This window comes from Plecotus auritus (genome assembly GCF_963455305.1).
Source record: "Plecotus auritus genome assembly, chromosome: 8".
Classification (NCBI taxonomy): Eukaryota; Metazoa; Chordata; class Mammalia; order Chiroptera; family Vespertilionidae; genus Plecotus; species Plecotus auritus.
In genome coordinates this window covers 106,698,737-106,714,620 of record NC_137782.1, presented here as the reverse complement: position 1 = coordinate 106,714,620, position 15,884 = coordinate 106,698,737, and the positions used below count along the sequence as shown (strand labels likewise).

Below are 15,884 nucleotides of genomic sequence, written 5' to 3'. Positions count from 1 at the left end.
TTTAAAAGTTATATTCTATTAGCACAATGACACAAAATCACATCAACTTACTTTCACCATATATACATACATACACGGAGTTTTACAAGTACAGAATAGCTATCATCTCCTACATTTACATTGTGATGTTTAACATGTCTTCTCTGGAAAACAATTCTATATTTTAAAAACCAGAACTAAACATATTGTCTCTGACTGAATGACAGAATCATTTAAGATTTCTCTAAATAATATAAAAAGTATACTCTAGATCAGCCGTGGGCTAACTACGGCCCACGGGCCGGATCCGGCCCGTTCGGCTGTTCTATCCGGCCCGCAGAGCCGAAAGAGTGGAGGGTTCTCTTGCTCTCCCCTCCGCTCCTTTACTTTGAATTTATATTAGTTCACACAAACACTCCATCCATGCTTTTGTTCCGGCCCTCCGGTCCAGTTTAAGAACCCATTGTGGCCCTCGAGTCAAAAAGTTTGCCCTATGTCTGTTGTAAACACCTTAACAAAAAAAATTTAAAGGTATTTTCATATATGAAAATAAATACTTAAGAAAACTATTTTTGTTGTTGTTAATCCTCACCTGAGGATATTTTTCCCCACTGCTTTTAAGAGCCAGTGAAGGGGAAGGGGAGGGAGAGACACACACACCCATGTTTGTGCCCTTGACCAGGGATTGAACCCATAACCATTTGGTGCATGGGCTGACACTCTAACCACTGGCCAGGGCAGAGATTTTAAATCTTAAAAATATTTACTTAAATTCATTTCTTAGATGGTTTTGGCTATCATTACTTTAGCAATTGTTAATAAGCAGTATAAAAAAACTTTCCAATATATAAAAGAATAAATGGTTTAATCTAAATACAATGGCACCTAATTTACCTACATGAACGTTATACATACAGTGAGCCTAGACTTTTAATGAGTTACCTGAATTAAATTAATTAGATCATGTCTACTTTGTAAAAATCAAATTCTCATGAAAATAATTTTAATATTCCAAACTAATATTCTGATAAATATCCAAGCAATGAACTAACCATTCCAAACAACCTAATTCATTTTTACACTTAGGCTGTGAAAATGTTTATCCCTACAGATAGAATTACAAACCTCTTGACTGATTCTGTTTCTCTCATTGAGCTAAATATGCCATTCGTACATCCCAAAAGGTTGTAAAGGCGGGTAAAGTCAGTTAAATAGTGGGATCTTGCAGAGAACTCAGGAACACAGAGGTCACAGGAGAGAGGGGAGGACCATTTTAAAAAGCAAACAATAAGCCCTGGCCAGTGTGGCACAATTGGTTGGAGTGTCCTCCCCTGCACTGAAGTTGAGGGTTCAATTCCCGGTCAGAGCACATACCTAGGTTTCGGGTTTGATCCCAGTTAGGGTATATATGGAAGGCAACCAATCCATGTTTCTGCCTCTCTCTCCCCCTCCCTTCATTCTCTCTCTAAATTTAATAAAAACATCCTCGGGTGAGGACTAAAGAAAAAAAAAAAAAAGCAAACAGTAATTTTAAAAACAGTTTTATCCTCCCCACAAAACTGCCAGGCCCAGATAGCTTCACTGATTAATTCAACCAGATATTTAAAGAAGAATTAATACCAATTCTTCTAAAAATGGAAGAGATCATTTCCCAACTCATTCTATGAGGCCAATATTACCCTGATGTCAAAATCAGACAAAGACATTAAAACTACAGACCAGTATCAATTAGAAGTAAAACTCAGCAAAATGATAGCAAGCCTAATCCAGAAACACATAAAAAATTATTATCCACATTGACAGAGTGGGGTTTATTCCAGGAACACAAAGTTAAACATCTAAATCAATTAATGTAAAAAAACACACCAAAAAACCAAGTAACCTGTATTCTTTAAAGCAGCTATTTTCAACCATTTTAATATCACAGCACACATACTAGTAAACTAATTACTAATATTGTGTGGCATACCAAAAACCATATTATATTTTTTGCCAATCTGACCAAAAAAAAAGGAAGGTATAATTTTGATTCTTTCACATCGGACGGCTATTGCTGTGTTGGCTGTTGTCATTTTTTTTTAACAATCTAAAGGGAAAAAGTCAGTGCCCCTGATTAAATAGTCAGATATCATAGGCTTTAAAAATTCTTGTGGCACACTGGTGGCAAATCACTGCTTTAAAGTATTAATTAAGTTTGATACAGAATAAAACATGTTCTTATGAACCTTAATTGACATCCTATACTTTGTGTTAGGTCCTGTTAGAAGTTTTACTATTAATAAGTAATGTTTCATTGAGCAATGTTAAAAAACAAACAAAAATCTAGATTTGCTTCTATCATTCCTAGAACAAATCTATAGGTAACATAAGACTGTGCTTTATGACTGACTATGATTTGTTATGTCATAAGCTTTTGGGGGGGCTTGCTTGTCTCTTCAATACTAACAATATGAAAGTAGCTAATACTATTTCAACTTAATAAAGATAAAGAAAAGGAAAAAAAATCAATTAACATGATATACCACACCAATAAAAGAAATGATCATCTCAATAAAAGCAGAAAAAGCATTTGGCAATATCCCACACCCCTTTATGATAAATATTAGAGGCCCAGAGCACGAATTCGTACATGGGTGGGGTCCAGCCAGCCCGGCCCCAATTGGCAGATCAGGGCTGGGCCTGTTGGGAGGAGACGGCGGGAGGTTGGCTGGCCAGTCCCACCCTCCGATCGGGCCGGTTCTCTGGCCTCAGTGAGTGGGCATCATAGCGACCAGTCGTTCCGGTCCTTAGGGTGTTCCGGTTGCTGGCTTTTTATACATATAGATGTTCAACAAACTAGACATGGAAGGAATTTCCTGTATCTGATAAAGAGCATCTACAAAAAAATCCCATGACTAACATCATATTTAATGGTGAAAAGTGGAAGCTTTCCCCTAAGATCAGAACAAGATGAGGATGTCCACTCTCATCATGTCTACTCAACATTGTTGAAGATGCTAGCCAGGACAATTAGGCATCCAGACTGAAAAAAAACAAAACAAAAAAACTATACCTATTTCTATTTGCAGGTGACATTTTGAACACATCAAATCCTAAGGAATCCACTAAAAAACTATAAGAATTAGTAAATGAATTCAGCAAGGTTGAAAGATTCAAGATTGATATTCAAAAATTAATTGTATTTCAATCACTTGCAATAAAGAATACAAAAAGAAAGAAAACAATCCCACTTAAAATTTTAAAAAAAGAAATTAATACTTTTAATTTAAGCATTAGAAAAACAATGCCAAACTTAAACTCTGGAAACTATAAAATATCACTGAAAGAAATTAAAGATCTAAATAAACTAAAAATAAACATCCATGTTTACAGATCAGTAGATATTAGGATGGCAATACTCCCAAAATGGACCTAGAGATTCAACACAATCTCTTTAAAAATACTAGCTGGCTCTTTATAGAAACTGACAAGCTCATCCTAAAATTCTTAAGGAAATTCAAGGGGCACGGAATAGCCAAAATGTTCTTGAAACAATTGAACAAAGTAGGAGTACTTCCCAACTTCAAAATTTATTACAAAGCTACAGTAATCAAGAGAGTGATTACTGTATAATGATAAACATACAGATCAATAAAATATAATTGAGAGTCCACAATAAACAATGATATTTTCAGCTAATTGATTTTCATTAAGGGTGACAAAACAATTCAATGGGGAAACAACAGTCTTTTCAACAAATGCCACTAGACAACTGGATAGCCTCATGGACCCCTATCTCATACTACATATAAAAATTACCCCAAAATGAACCAAAGACTTAGGTAAGAAACTAAAACTATAAACCTCTCAGAAAAAAAACATACGTGTAAACCTTCATGACTTTGGATTAGCAATCGTTTTTTAGGTACATACCCAAGAGAACTGAAAACATGTGACTGCCACAAAAACTTTTACACATGTTTGTAGCAACACTAGAGGCCCGGTGCATGAAATTCGTGCACGAGGTTGGGGAGGTGTGTCCCTCAGCCCAGCCTGCACCCTCTCCAATCTGGGATCCCTCGAGGAATGTCCAACTACCCATTTAGGCCCGATCCCACTGGCATTCTGCCTAAATGGGCAGTCGGACATCCCTCTCACAATCCAGGACTGCTGGCTCCCAACCACTCACCTGCCTGATTGCCCCTAACTGCTTCTGCCTGCCAGCCTGATCACCCCCTAACCACTCCCATGCCAGCCTGATTGAAGCCTAACTGCTCTCCTGTCAGCCCGATTGCCCCCAACTGCCCTCCTCTTCTGGCCCTATCGCCCCCACTGCCCTCCCCTGACGGCCTGGTTGCCCCTAACTGCCCTCCCCTGCAGGCCTGGTCCCCCCCAACTGCTCTCCCTTGCCAGCCTGGTTGCCCCTAACTGCCTTCCCTGGCCAGCCAGGTCGCCCCCAACTGCCCTCCCTGCAGGCCTGGTTGCCCCTAACAGTCCTACCCTGCAGACCTGGTTGCCCCCAACTGCCCTCCCCTGCTGGCCCAGTCACCCCTAACTTCCCTTCCTTGCCAGCCTCGTCGCCCCTAATTGCCCTCCCCTGTCAGCCCAATCACCCCAACTGCCCTCCCCTGCTGGCCTTGTCACCCCCAACTGCCCTCCCCTGCTGGCCTGGTTGCCACCAACTGTCCTCCCCTGCAGGCCTGGTCACCCCTAACTGCCCTCCCCTGCAGGCCTGGTCCCCCCCAACTGCCCTCCCCTGCAGGCCTGGTTGCCCCCAACTGCCCTCCCCTGCAGGCCTGGTTGCCCCCAACTGCCCTCCCGTGCAGGCCTGGTTGCCCCTAACTGTCCTTCCCTGCAGGCCTGGTTGCCCCCAACTGACCTCCCCTGCTGGCCCAATCACCCCTAACATCCCTTCCTTGCCAGCCTGGTCGCCCCTAACTGCCCTCCCCTGCGGGCCCAATCGCCCCAATTGCCCTCCCCTGCCAGCCCAATCGCCCCCAACTGCCCTCCCCCGAAGGCCTGGTTGCTCCCAACTGCCCTCCCCTGCTGGCCTGGTTCCCCTCAACTGCCCTCCCCTGCAGGCCTGGTCCGCCCCCAACTGCCCTCCCCTTTAGGCCTGGTTGCCCCCAACTGCCCTCCCCTGCAGGCCTGGTCGCCCCCAACTGTCCTGCCCTGCAGGCCTGGTCACCCCCAACTGCCCTCCTCTGCCAGCCCAGTCACCCCTAACTGTCCTCCCCTGCAGGCCTGATCCCCCAACTGCCCTCCCTTGCAGGCCTGATCCCTCCCAACTGCCCTCCCCTGCTGGCCTGATCGCCCACAACTGCCCTCCCCTGCCGGCCATCTTGTGTCCACCTGGGGGCGGCCATCTTTGACCACATGGGGGCAGGCATATTGTGTGTTGGAGTGATGGTCAATTTGCATATTACCTCTTTATTATATAGGACAGTGGTCAGCAAACTGTGGCTCGCGAGCCACATGCAGCTCGCAAGCTGCGGTTTGCCGCTCTGTTGACTAATGAGTTTGCCGACCACTGACCTAGACTCTCGATTCCAATAATTACAGGCTGTTGTTTGTTCCTTGTGATTAAGCCCCTATCCCAGTGGTCGGCAAACTCATTAGTCAACAGAGCCGCAGTTTGCCGACCACTGATATAGGATAATTCAAAATAGCCAAAAATGGAAATAATCCAAATGCACATCAACTGATGACTGGATTAAAAAGAAATGTAGTATATCCATACAACGGAAAAGTATTTGGCAATAAAAAAGAATGCATACCTGACACATGGTAAAACATAGATAAATCCTAAAAACAATATGCTAATGAAAGAAGCTAATCACCAAAGACCAAGAATTATATGATTTTGTTTATATGAAATGTCCAGAGTAGGCAAATCTATAAAGATATAAAGTAGAAAGTAGTTGCCCAGAGCTGAGAGAAGTGGAGGAAGTTGAAAAGTGGTTGCTACAGGGTACAAAGTTTTGTTATGGGGTGATGAAAATGGTCTACACTTAGACTGTGGTAATGGCTGTAGACCTCTGTGGACAGACTAAAAACTAGTGAAGTACACTCTTGAGATGGTATGTGAAGTATGTCTCAATAAAACAGCCACCAAACAAAAAGAAAAAAGAAAAGTAAACAGCAAAGGTTATCTCAAGAGAGAAGATTTAGAGGCGCAGAGATACTGAAGTGTATTTCTCTTTGAAAAACATAATTCTGTAGCATTACTGCTGTGCTAGGATGCTCATTATTCCCTTATCTTTTATAAGGATACATGTTATTAAAGACAGAAGGAGAAGACCTTATTTAGTTTTTGGTCCTTTAATTGTTCTTTAAAAAATAAAAAAATTTTGAGTATACAAACACTAGTTACTTTTTGCCCTTTTTTTTTTTTTTTTTAAATATATTTTATTGATTTTTTACAGAGAGGAAGGAAGAGGGATAGATAGTCAGAAACATCGATGAGAGAGAAACATCGATCAGCTGCCTCCTGCACACCATCTACCGGGGATGTGCCCGCAACCAAGTTACATGCCCCTGACCAGAATCGAACCTGGGACCCTTCAGTCCGCAGGCCGACGCTCTATCCACTGAGCCAAACCGGTTTTGGCACTTTTTGCCCTTTTTTAAAAAATAAATCTTTATTGTTGAAAGTTGGCCCTTTCTTCTTGAAAATCATATTTTGAGTATGTAGCTAAAAATTATGTAATACATTCTGAATACTGTCAGATTATCTATTATCTATGAAATGAGGGAGATATGAAGAAAGAACAGAAGGTTCACAGTTTGAAGTTTTAAATGTTTCCCCTTTATCCATACTTAGATATTTAAATACGATGCTTATTTTTTTGTGCCTCAGTTTCCTCTTCTAAAAATGGAGCACAACCTTTGATTAAAATCACTCTTATAAAAATACAGGTTTCTCAATATCCCTAAATACTGTCCAGATTACCATAAAATTCAAAAAAGAGGATAGCAGGTATGAGGTCCATAACTGTAAGTCACCTGGACCTACAAGGGCAGTAAGAAATCCTTCTAGCTTAGTCAAGCATGTAGGTCTGGTTCCTCAGAAAGATACTGAAATAGCATTTACAAATAATTAAGAAAAGCATACAAAAAGATGGGAAATAAACTAAAATGTCTAAAAACACAAAATGATTAAAATAATTATATATTTGAAATAATATAAAATGTTAAATTTATACAAAGATGTTATTCTGTTAAATATAGATTACCATGGGATGTCATATGTTACTTTTTATAAAATTAGAACAATCTTCAAAATCGTTAAATTGTTAAGTTCTTTTGCTAGCTATTTTGGCATGTCTAGCAAAAAAGTAATATTATTACTACTTTTCTCGGGATTATAATTCAAGAATGGCATGTGACTAGCATTCTAACCTATTCTCAAATCACTTGGACATGCCCTTACTTTGAAAATTCAAATATATAGTTAAGTTGATAAAAAAAACATGGGGCTTAGATTTATGGGATTTCCTATAAACCTGACTCTATTTCCATTACCATTTGTTTTATCATTTTGTAAGAAAGATAAGTTTAAGACTACCTACAGGATAAATGTTTCCAAATTGTGTATAAGCATTCATAGTGGCTCCTATGACCTTAAATCAAGGAAAACATCCATTTCTAGTTGAAATCAAAAACTCACCACACTTTATTATGCTTCAAATACAGAGTAGCATCTCTCTTTGAAACCACAGTTTCAACTTGCAAAGTTACTTTTCCTTATTCTGACAGTTTGATTAAAATTTACACAGACCTAAAGGGCTCAGGCTGAAAAACAGTGCTTTCAACATCTAAAAGTTTACAGCAATTACTTTTCCACAGAGCAACTGTACTTACATCAATATCCTCTTGCGTAAAAGTTTCTGGATCTTCTCCCATCATGTTGGCTAAATGTCTCTTCCCTATGTTGAACTCCTCAATCTGCTTTTTAATGAAATCCACTGTGTAGGTTTCACGTCTTAAGGCTTTAACATTTTTCTTTGTTGTTACAACTGTGACATGTTTTAGCCTCAATATCTAGCAGAAAATATATGTGGAAAGAAAAGAAAAAAATTTTATATTAAACAATGATCTGTAGGCCATTGTCTCTAAATAAAACGGGATATTCAAATGGTTGTCTTCTTTATTATAGTACAGTTGGCAGGAGTCTGCAAACAAGGTAAAAGGCCTGTGAAGGAAGCTGTTAGAATTGTCCCCTGCTCAAAAGCTTGCTTTTTAAAGTCTATGCTTACAAAGTAGTTTAAATTATTAGCACTTCAACACAATAAAAACAAAAATACTACCCACATCCATATTTTATACTGATCCATCAACTTCAGCTACTTGTGATATATATCTATATCTATCTATCCAACCAACCATCCATCCATCCATCCATCCATCCATCCATCCATCCATCCATCCATCCATCCTCACTATAGGATGTTTTTTTCCACTACTTTTTAGAGAAAGTAAAAGGAAGGGAGGGAGGGAAGGAAGGAAGAAGGGAGGGAGGGAAAAGGGGGAGGGAGGAAGAGAGAGAGAGAGAGAGAGAGAGAGAGAGAGAGAGAGACTGACTGAGTCAGAGACATCGATGTAAGAGACACACTGACTGGTTGCCTCCTACCCACGCCCAGCCAGGTTGAAACACAACCAAGGTAACCACAACCGAGGAACCGGCACTGAGGTATGTGCCTTTGACCGGGAATCGAACCCGGGAACCTTTGGTCTGTGGGCCACTAACTACTGAGCAAACAGGCCAGGGCTACTTGTGATACTTGACATACACGAAATGAAGAGTGATCGTGCCACTTCCTTAAAAAGAGGCAAAGGTACCAGCGGACAGAAACTAGAGAGCAGTAGAAGTGGGGGTAAAGGGACATGTCCCCTTAGACCAGGGGTGGGCAAACATTTTGACTCGAGGGCCACAATGGGTTCTTAAACTGGGACCGGAGGGCCGGAACAAAAGCATGGATGGAGTGTTTGTGTGAACTAATATAAATTCAAAGTAAACATCATTACATAAAAGGGTACGGTCTTTGTTTTTTTTATTTCAATAGTTTTATTCATTTCAAACATTTTAACAAGAAGAATGTAAACACTAATTATTATAATTTGAAACTTCAAAAAATGGAGGAATCATAGAACAATAACATACCTTATATTGAAGATGGCAAAGGCAAAATAAAATTGCCTAACAAAGGAAAGGTACAAAAGCCTTTCAAATTAAACTTAAATATAATAAAATAATTTAAAACTAAAACAAATAGAAAAGAACAAAATGTGTAAACAGTAAATTAAACATTTTCTTTGGTGCAACTTCCAAATTATGCCCGGGACGTAGATGTAGATGGCAATGTAGACTGGGTTGAAAGGTTTTTGGTCTTTAAAACATCAACTTCAGTAGGAACAGTGTTGTTGGTCTCCTTTTTTAGCTAATGCATCAAAGTCTGGAGTTAGTTTTGTTGTGGCTATTCTCAGGATAGATCTGAGGTGTTCGTCAGTTAAGCTGGATCTGTGAGGGGCTTTGTTGATGTTCATGACGCTAAATGTCTGCTCACAAACATAGGTTGACCCAAACAGCACCAGTATCTTCTGTGCCATCCTCCGGATGTTTGGAAAAGTGGCTTCATTAAGTGAAGCATAAAAGTCTCTTAGTTCAAGAGAGCTGAATTTCTCCTTTAGGACAAAGTCAGACTGAAGATCGATGAGTTCCAGTTGCACCTCTTCTGGTGCTGTTTCAGGGTTTTGTGACAAAGGACAGGCCACCAGTTGAAGTGACTGGTCAATTTTTTCAACATCAGAAAACCGACGACAGAATCTGCATGCAGGTCATCCAGTGATTTGCTGTATTTCTTCACGTTTTGGATGGTCTCCTTCTGTGTGGCTAGTGTGGCAAAATGAGTGAAGACTTTTCTGAAATTTGTCTGGAAAAGAAAATCAGCTTCGATTTAAAGGCTTTCACATTAGTGTACATGTCATGTACATACTGATCTTTTCCCTGTAGCTTCACATTTAGCTCATTCAAATGTGAAAATATATCTACAGCAAATGCAAAGTCACACAGCCAATTCTTGTCACTCAGCTCAGTAAATTCGTCAGACTTCCCTTTTAATTTCAAAAATGCACCAATCTCTTCTTTGAGCTCCCACACTCGTTGGAAAACTTTGCCCAAACTCAACCAGCAGACACAAGAGTGGTAAAGTAAGTCGTGGTGATCCGCATCAGTTTCCTCCAGAAACTTAATAAACTGACGGTGCTGAAGTCCCTTTGCTCGAATGAAATTAACAAGCTTTACGACTGGATTAACAACATGATTAAGTTGTAATATAGACTTGCACAAGGATTCCTGGTGAATAATACAGTGAAGAAAAATAACATCTTGATTAGGGTTCTCCTCTTTCACTTTATCCTGAATTCTTTTTAGCAGTCCAACATTTTTTCCAGTTAAATTTGGAGATCCATCTGTCGTGACATTAGCAAGTTTACTCCATGGTAGCTTCATTTTCTCAATGACAGTAGACACCCGGTCATACAAGTCCTCTCCCCGTGTTTTTCCTTTCAGTGGCTCCATAGCTAAAAACTCCTCCGTAATTTCAAAATTGTCACTAATCCCTCGGATAAAAATTAAGAGCTGAGCAGTGTCCTTTACGTCATTACTTTCATCCAATGCTAGTGAATAAAACTTAAAGAACTCTGCCTTACTATTTAACTTGCTGGCCAAGTCTTCATCAATCAGCTCCACTCCACGAGTCACTGTCCTGCGCGATAAGCTGAGTTTTTCAAACTTGCCTTTGCTCTCTGGACACAAGAGACCTGCTGTCTCTATCATACATTCTTTCAAAAATTCGCCTTCAAAGAGAGGTTTGCTAGCTTTTGCTAATTTTTGTTTGTTTTTTATTTTTTTTAAAATATATTTTATTGATTTGTTACAGAGAGGAAGGAAGAGGGATAGAGAGTTAGAAACATCGATGGGAGAGAAACATCGATCAGCTGCCTCTTGCACACCTCCTACTGGGGATGTGCCCACAACCAAGGTACATGCCCTTGACTGGAATTGATCCTGGGACCCTTCAGTTCGCAGGCCGACGCTCTATCCACTGAGCCAAACCGGTCAGGGCTAGCTTTTGCTAATTTGAATGATAGTATAAAACTTGCTTTGGTAGTTGTCTCTTGAATTGCAGTTTGTCAGTGAAAGACATTTTGCTGAGCCTATAATTTAGCCATCAACCTCTGTGCAGTAGCCTCCCGTTCTTGAGGTGACTGCTTGCTAGCATAGTTGCCATGCTTTGTGGCAAAGTGACGGCTGAGATTGTACTCTTTGAAGACTGCAAGTGTTTCCTGGCATATCAGACATACCGGCATTGATCGGACTTCGGTGAAAAAATATTTTGTTGTCCACTCCCTCTTAAACACTTGGCATTCACTGTCCACTTTCCTTTTCTTTGGTCCACTCATGTTTAATATTGGGCTAAAACCAACAGTACCATTCTCTTATTGAATTCTTTACTAAAATAAGACAGTAAAGTATAAAAACAAGTGATTAAATTTGCTCTATTATAACATTTTTGGTCTTCTAAATATATATATATAACAAAATCATCTGAAAAAGTTCAGACATGGGACAGAGGCACACCCTGACCATAGAGAACAACCCCTTTCCTCCATAGGAAACCTGTGTATCTTTCACACAGGCCCTTTGTTTATGGTAACACACATAGCTGCACATTGCTGTGTCTTCCAGACACACTTGTATGGGAGGTGCTAGGGCAGTGCAAAACATGGGTAACCAGTAGTTACCACTAGCACTTCCGTTACTGGCAAAAAACAGCCGCAGTGCACATAGTGTGAAAGAGCCCGTTATCAATGTCAGATTGCATCCACTGGACTCTCTAAAAACAACCAAGTGCCACTTTTAAATGCCCATTGCAACAGTTTTTCTTATTAAAAGCTGGAAATGGCAGGATATTTATATATATACCCCTACTGTGACAGCCTGGCAGAACATTACAAAGGAGAAAACCCAGCATCTGGTGATGTCCATAAGTACAAGACTTCAGGCTGTCATTACCAGGAAAGGGTTTCATCCAAGTATTAGATATGAACATTTGATTTTCAGTTTTTCATTTGTCCAATTACTTCTGAAACCCTGAAATTAAGCGATTTTGTAATAAAATCTTTAGTTCATCACATTTCTATACAATCTTTTTGTTCAACCTACTGAATTAGGGTTCGTTCACACTAGCCGTGCTGCCGTTGCAGTGTGGTGCAGTACTGCAATGCAGCGCAGCTAGGGTTAATGCAGGGTACACAGGTTTCCATCATGTTTGCATTGATGCTAATGTGCAGTGGTGCATGTTAACACAAATGCCCTTTAGCACGCATTTTTACAGGCGCAAGGGGGAGAAGCAAACGCAGCGCAAAATGCATTTGTTTTGCCGCTAACACATGCGGTTAGTGGCCACGGTAGCGTTACTGATACCGCATCCATATCAGCAAAAAAATGCAGCCGCAGCATGGCTAGTGTGACATGTCCTCTGTGTGTCTTTTTCCCTGCTGCACACGTCCGCAGTGGGAAAAAAAACTGCAGTGGATACAAGCCCTAAAAGCTGAAAGTCTTTGTTGTTTTATTAACAAGTCATTGTGATGTACAGAATGTGGGAACAGGAAAAAATTGTGTTTGAGTAGAGCTCTTAATCTTACCTCAGAAAGGCTCTGATACTGTGCTCTCCAGGGGCGTGTCTCCCTACATCACCACGATAACGTGTCTACGCATTCCCAGGGTGATGTCGGGAGATGCGTCCACGGGCATTACAAGGAGCCTCTGGAAGATTGAGAGGTTGTTCCTTCTACTGAATGGGCGGATATAAATCCGCCCAGTCAGAAGAAGGAGCTGTGGCTGTGTTTCCCGACATTGCCATGTTAACACTGCTGCTGGTGAAGGAGTGGAGAGGAGAGCAAGAGAACCCTCTGCTCTTTTGGCTCCGCGCGGGCTGGATTCGGCCCGCGGGCCGTAGTTTGCCCACAGCTGCCTTAGACTATAGGCATTCACCTTGTTTAGGGTACAAATGCAGCCTATCTTTAAATGCCTTAAAAATAATAGGTTTAGCTTAGTTTGAAACTTTATTACATGGTCCTTATTTTAAATTGACACAATGAGGAAACTGCTTCATTAAAAATAAAGACAATTTCTTAGTATTAATTTGGTTCAATATGCTTTGTAGAAATAAGGGCTTTCACATCCTCTTAAAAGTATCAGTAATGATATCATACTTGCTGTTGTGAATCTTTTATGCTGTGGCAATAGGAATTCCCCCCTCCCCCCCAAGGCATGAATATTTCACCTGCAATAAAGGAAAAGAACCTGAAAAATGTTTTCAAATGGCCATTCAGTTGCATTCAGTAGCTGGAGAGAACTAGAACAGATCTTTCTTGTCCTGGCTTTTCTCAAAATCTTTAATCTGTGGTTCTCAACCTGATTGCTGCCTCAACAAGTCTAAACCTTCTTAAGCAATATTCAGACTTAGTAACTCATTCATTTCCCTTTTCATAAATATAAAAATCTAATTTTAAAGCCTGTGCTTACAAAGTAGTTTAAGTGACTAGCATTTCAACACATTAAAAACAAAAATACTACTCACATCCATGTTTGATACTGATCTATCAACTTCAGCTACTTGTGATATATATATATGTATACATTTTAATCCTCACTGTAGGATACTTTTTTCCAGTGCTTTTCAGAGAAAGTGGAAGGGAGGGAGGAGGAGGAGGGAAAGAGAGGGAGGGAGGCAGGAAGGGAGGGAAAGAGAAAGAGACAGAGAGAGACAGAAACAGAGACAAAACGTGAGACACCACCACCAGCACCATCCCTCCCTCATCCATTCCCTAACCCTTTGAGAATCAAAGATTCAAATAACTCTATAGTAATTTGTCACCAGTTACAATAGAAAAGGAAAAAATATTCAGGACAAATATTAATAGAAAATATCCAATTAATAGAAAAATTATGTTCCAAATCCTCACAAATTAAAAGTAATAAAATAGTTTCTTGCTATTCTTTGATGAGTAAGAAAGAGCAATTTAAAATTCCATGAAAGTTTATAGTTCACTTTTCCTTGGGAAAGCACAGAGGAGTTTCTCTTGGTATTATGAATAGACAATTACTTCTTTTACAATGCTCTGGTGATACAATGTTACTACCAATGAGTAAAACCATGACCCAAACTGGCTTATGTATATAGTTAGGCTGCCCTTATATAGAGAGCCTATTTTCACACCCCTGCTATCTCTCCTCACAACCAAGTGCCACCATTACCAATTCCCTATGTCAATAGTTTTACCATCTTTCCCCAGGCTATTCTTTAGATTCCACTGTCTTCTTTGAACAGTGGACAAAGTTACTTCCCATACTCAAAGTGAAAATGCTTTTCTGCCCCAAGAGACATGGCAAAAGGTATCAATTTGGGGAATAAAATAACAGTCATAGAGTAGAGGTAATTCTTCCAAATGTTCATTGCCAAAACGATGATTACACTGCTGGTGTTGTAAATAATATGACAAATGTTTTTGTCCATAGCTAAAACAATCCATTCATAATACAGATAAACCCACTATGCCTCCCACCAATCACCAACCACAAGCCTCAGGAGGAGAAAAGGAGTCTTCCAGTGAACATGGCTCCATTCAGTGGCATAATGAATGCTAGAGGAAAAACGTTAGGGAGGAAAGTGATGTGTTCCATTTGGGCATGATGGGTTCGAGATGCCTACCGGCATCTCAGGAGAGGGGCCTAGGAGGCAGATGGCTGTGTGTGTGTGTGTGTGTGTGTGTGTGTGTGTGTGTGTGTGTGTGTCACAGGAAAGATCTGAGCTGGAGATATGGTCTGTTAATCACATAGGACATGAAGCAGGGGAAATGGCAGGCATTAGTGTTCCAATGAGAAACATCTCTTCTATGCAAAGTAGCAAAATAGTTTTTGAGGGTGAGTAGGTGGAGAAGTAATGTTACTTATGCCTTCTGGCCACTATTTTCTTTGTGAAATAGGTCATGAGGTGGTCTATAGGTTAAGAAGTGATAGGTTTGATGGACTGTATACTTCATATCCAAAGAGTGGTTGTAAAGGGTAGACAGAGCAATGGGGGAAAAAGTAGAAAACAACAACAACGTATGTGGCTATTTATACTGGATATTAGCCAAGGGGATAATACCAAAGAAACAGAAATCTACATGGTTTACACTATGTGCAAATTTTCTTCACCAGTTATATTTTTGTTTCCTATATATTTCCTTTGTTTGTTTCAGTGGTATACTCAATGCACTACTTAGTTCAGGAGAGTTTTATCTAAAGGCAGACTGTACCCTTCAGCGTTCTAAAGTGTTCCATTCCCACACAACACTTCTATCCTGAACTCAGGTCTACTGGATCACAATATTGCAACACTTTTAAACTCCCATTAGTACTACCCTTGAATATCATTGCCCATATTTTTTATTTAAATTCAGTCACTTTAGGTTTTGTTCTTTTGGCCCAATATGAGTGTTTTAAAAATATGAGATTATCCCATTTAAGTGGGCTTTAATAGATATTGTCTTATTTTATCTTTAAATTTTTTATGCTTCCTTCCTGTTTTCATTCTTTTGCTATATGGTCTGTGCTTTTTAAAATTCATCTTTTGATCTGGCAATTTAGACAGTACATAGCCTGTTTTTATTTTACTAGTTTTCATCCATGTCTCTGATAAAATGTTTACACGTATTTCTCCTACCAACTTCAGCAATAAAGCAATACCCAATAAATTCTTCACCTATTCTCTTTTTTCAATCACAGTAATTATCTATTATTCTGTCCTCCATATATGTGTGTATATATATGTATACACACATACATATACATATGTGTGTATATATATATGTATGTA

General features: G+C 39.9%; 1 protein-coding gene across 1 annotated transcript in view; it reads right to left on the bottom strand.

Moving 5' to 3' along the window:
* MRPS9 (mitochondrial ribosomal protein S9) overlaps positions 1–15,884 on the bottom strand; it is a 92,890-nt gene that overhangs the window by 67,380 nt on the left and 9,626 nt on the right. Inside the window, exon 2 of the mRNA XM_080685632.1 lies at positions 7,822–8,001. Coding sequence (XP_080541758.1) covers positions 7,822–8,001 — 180 coding nt within the window. The remainder of the gene's footprint in view (positions 1–7,821; positions 8,002–15,884) is intronic.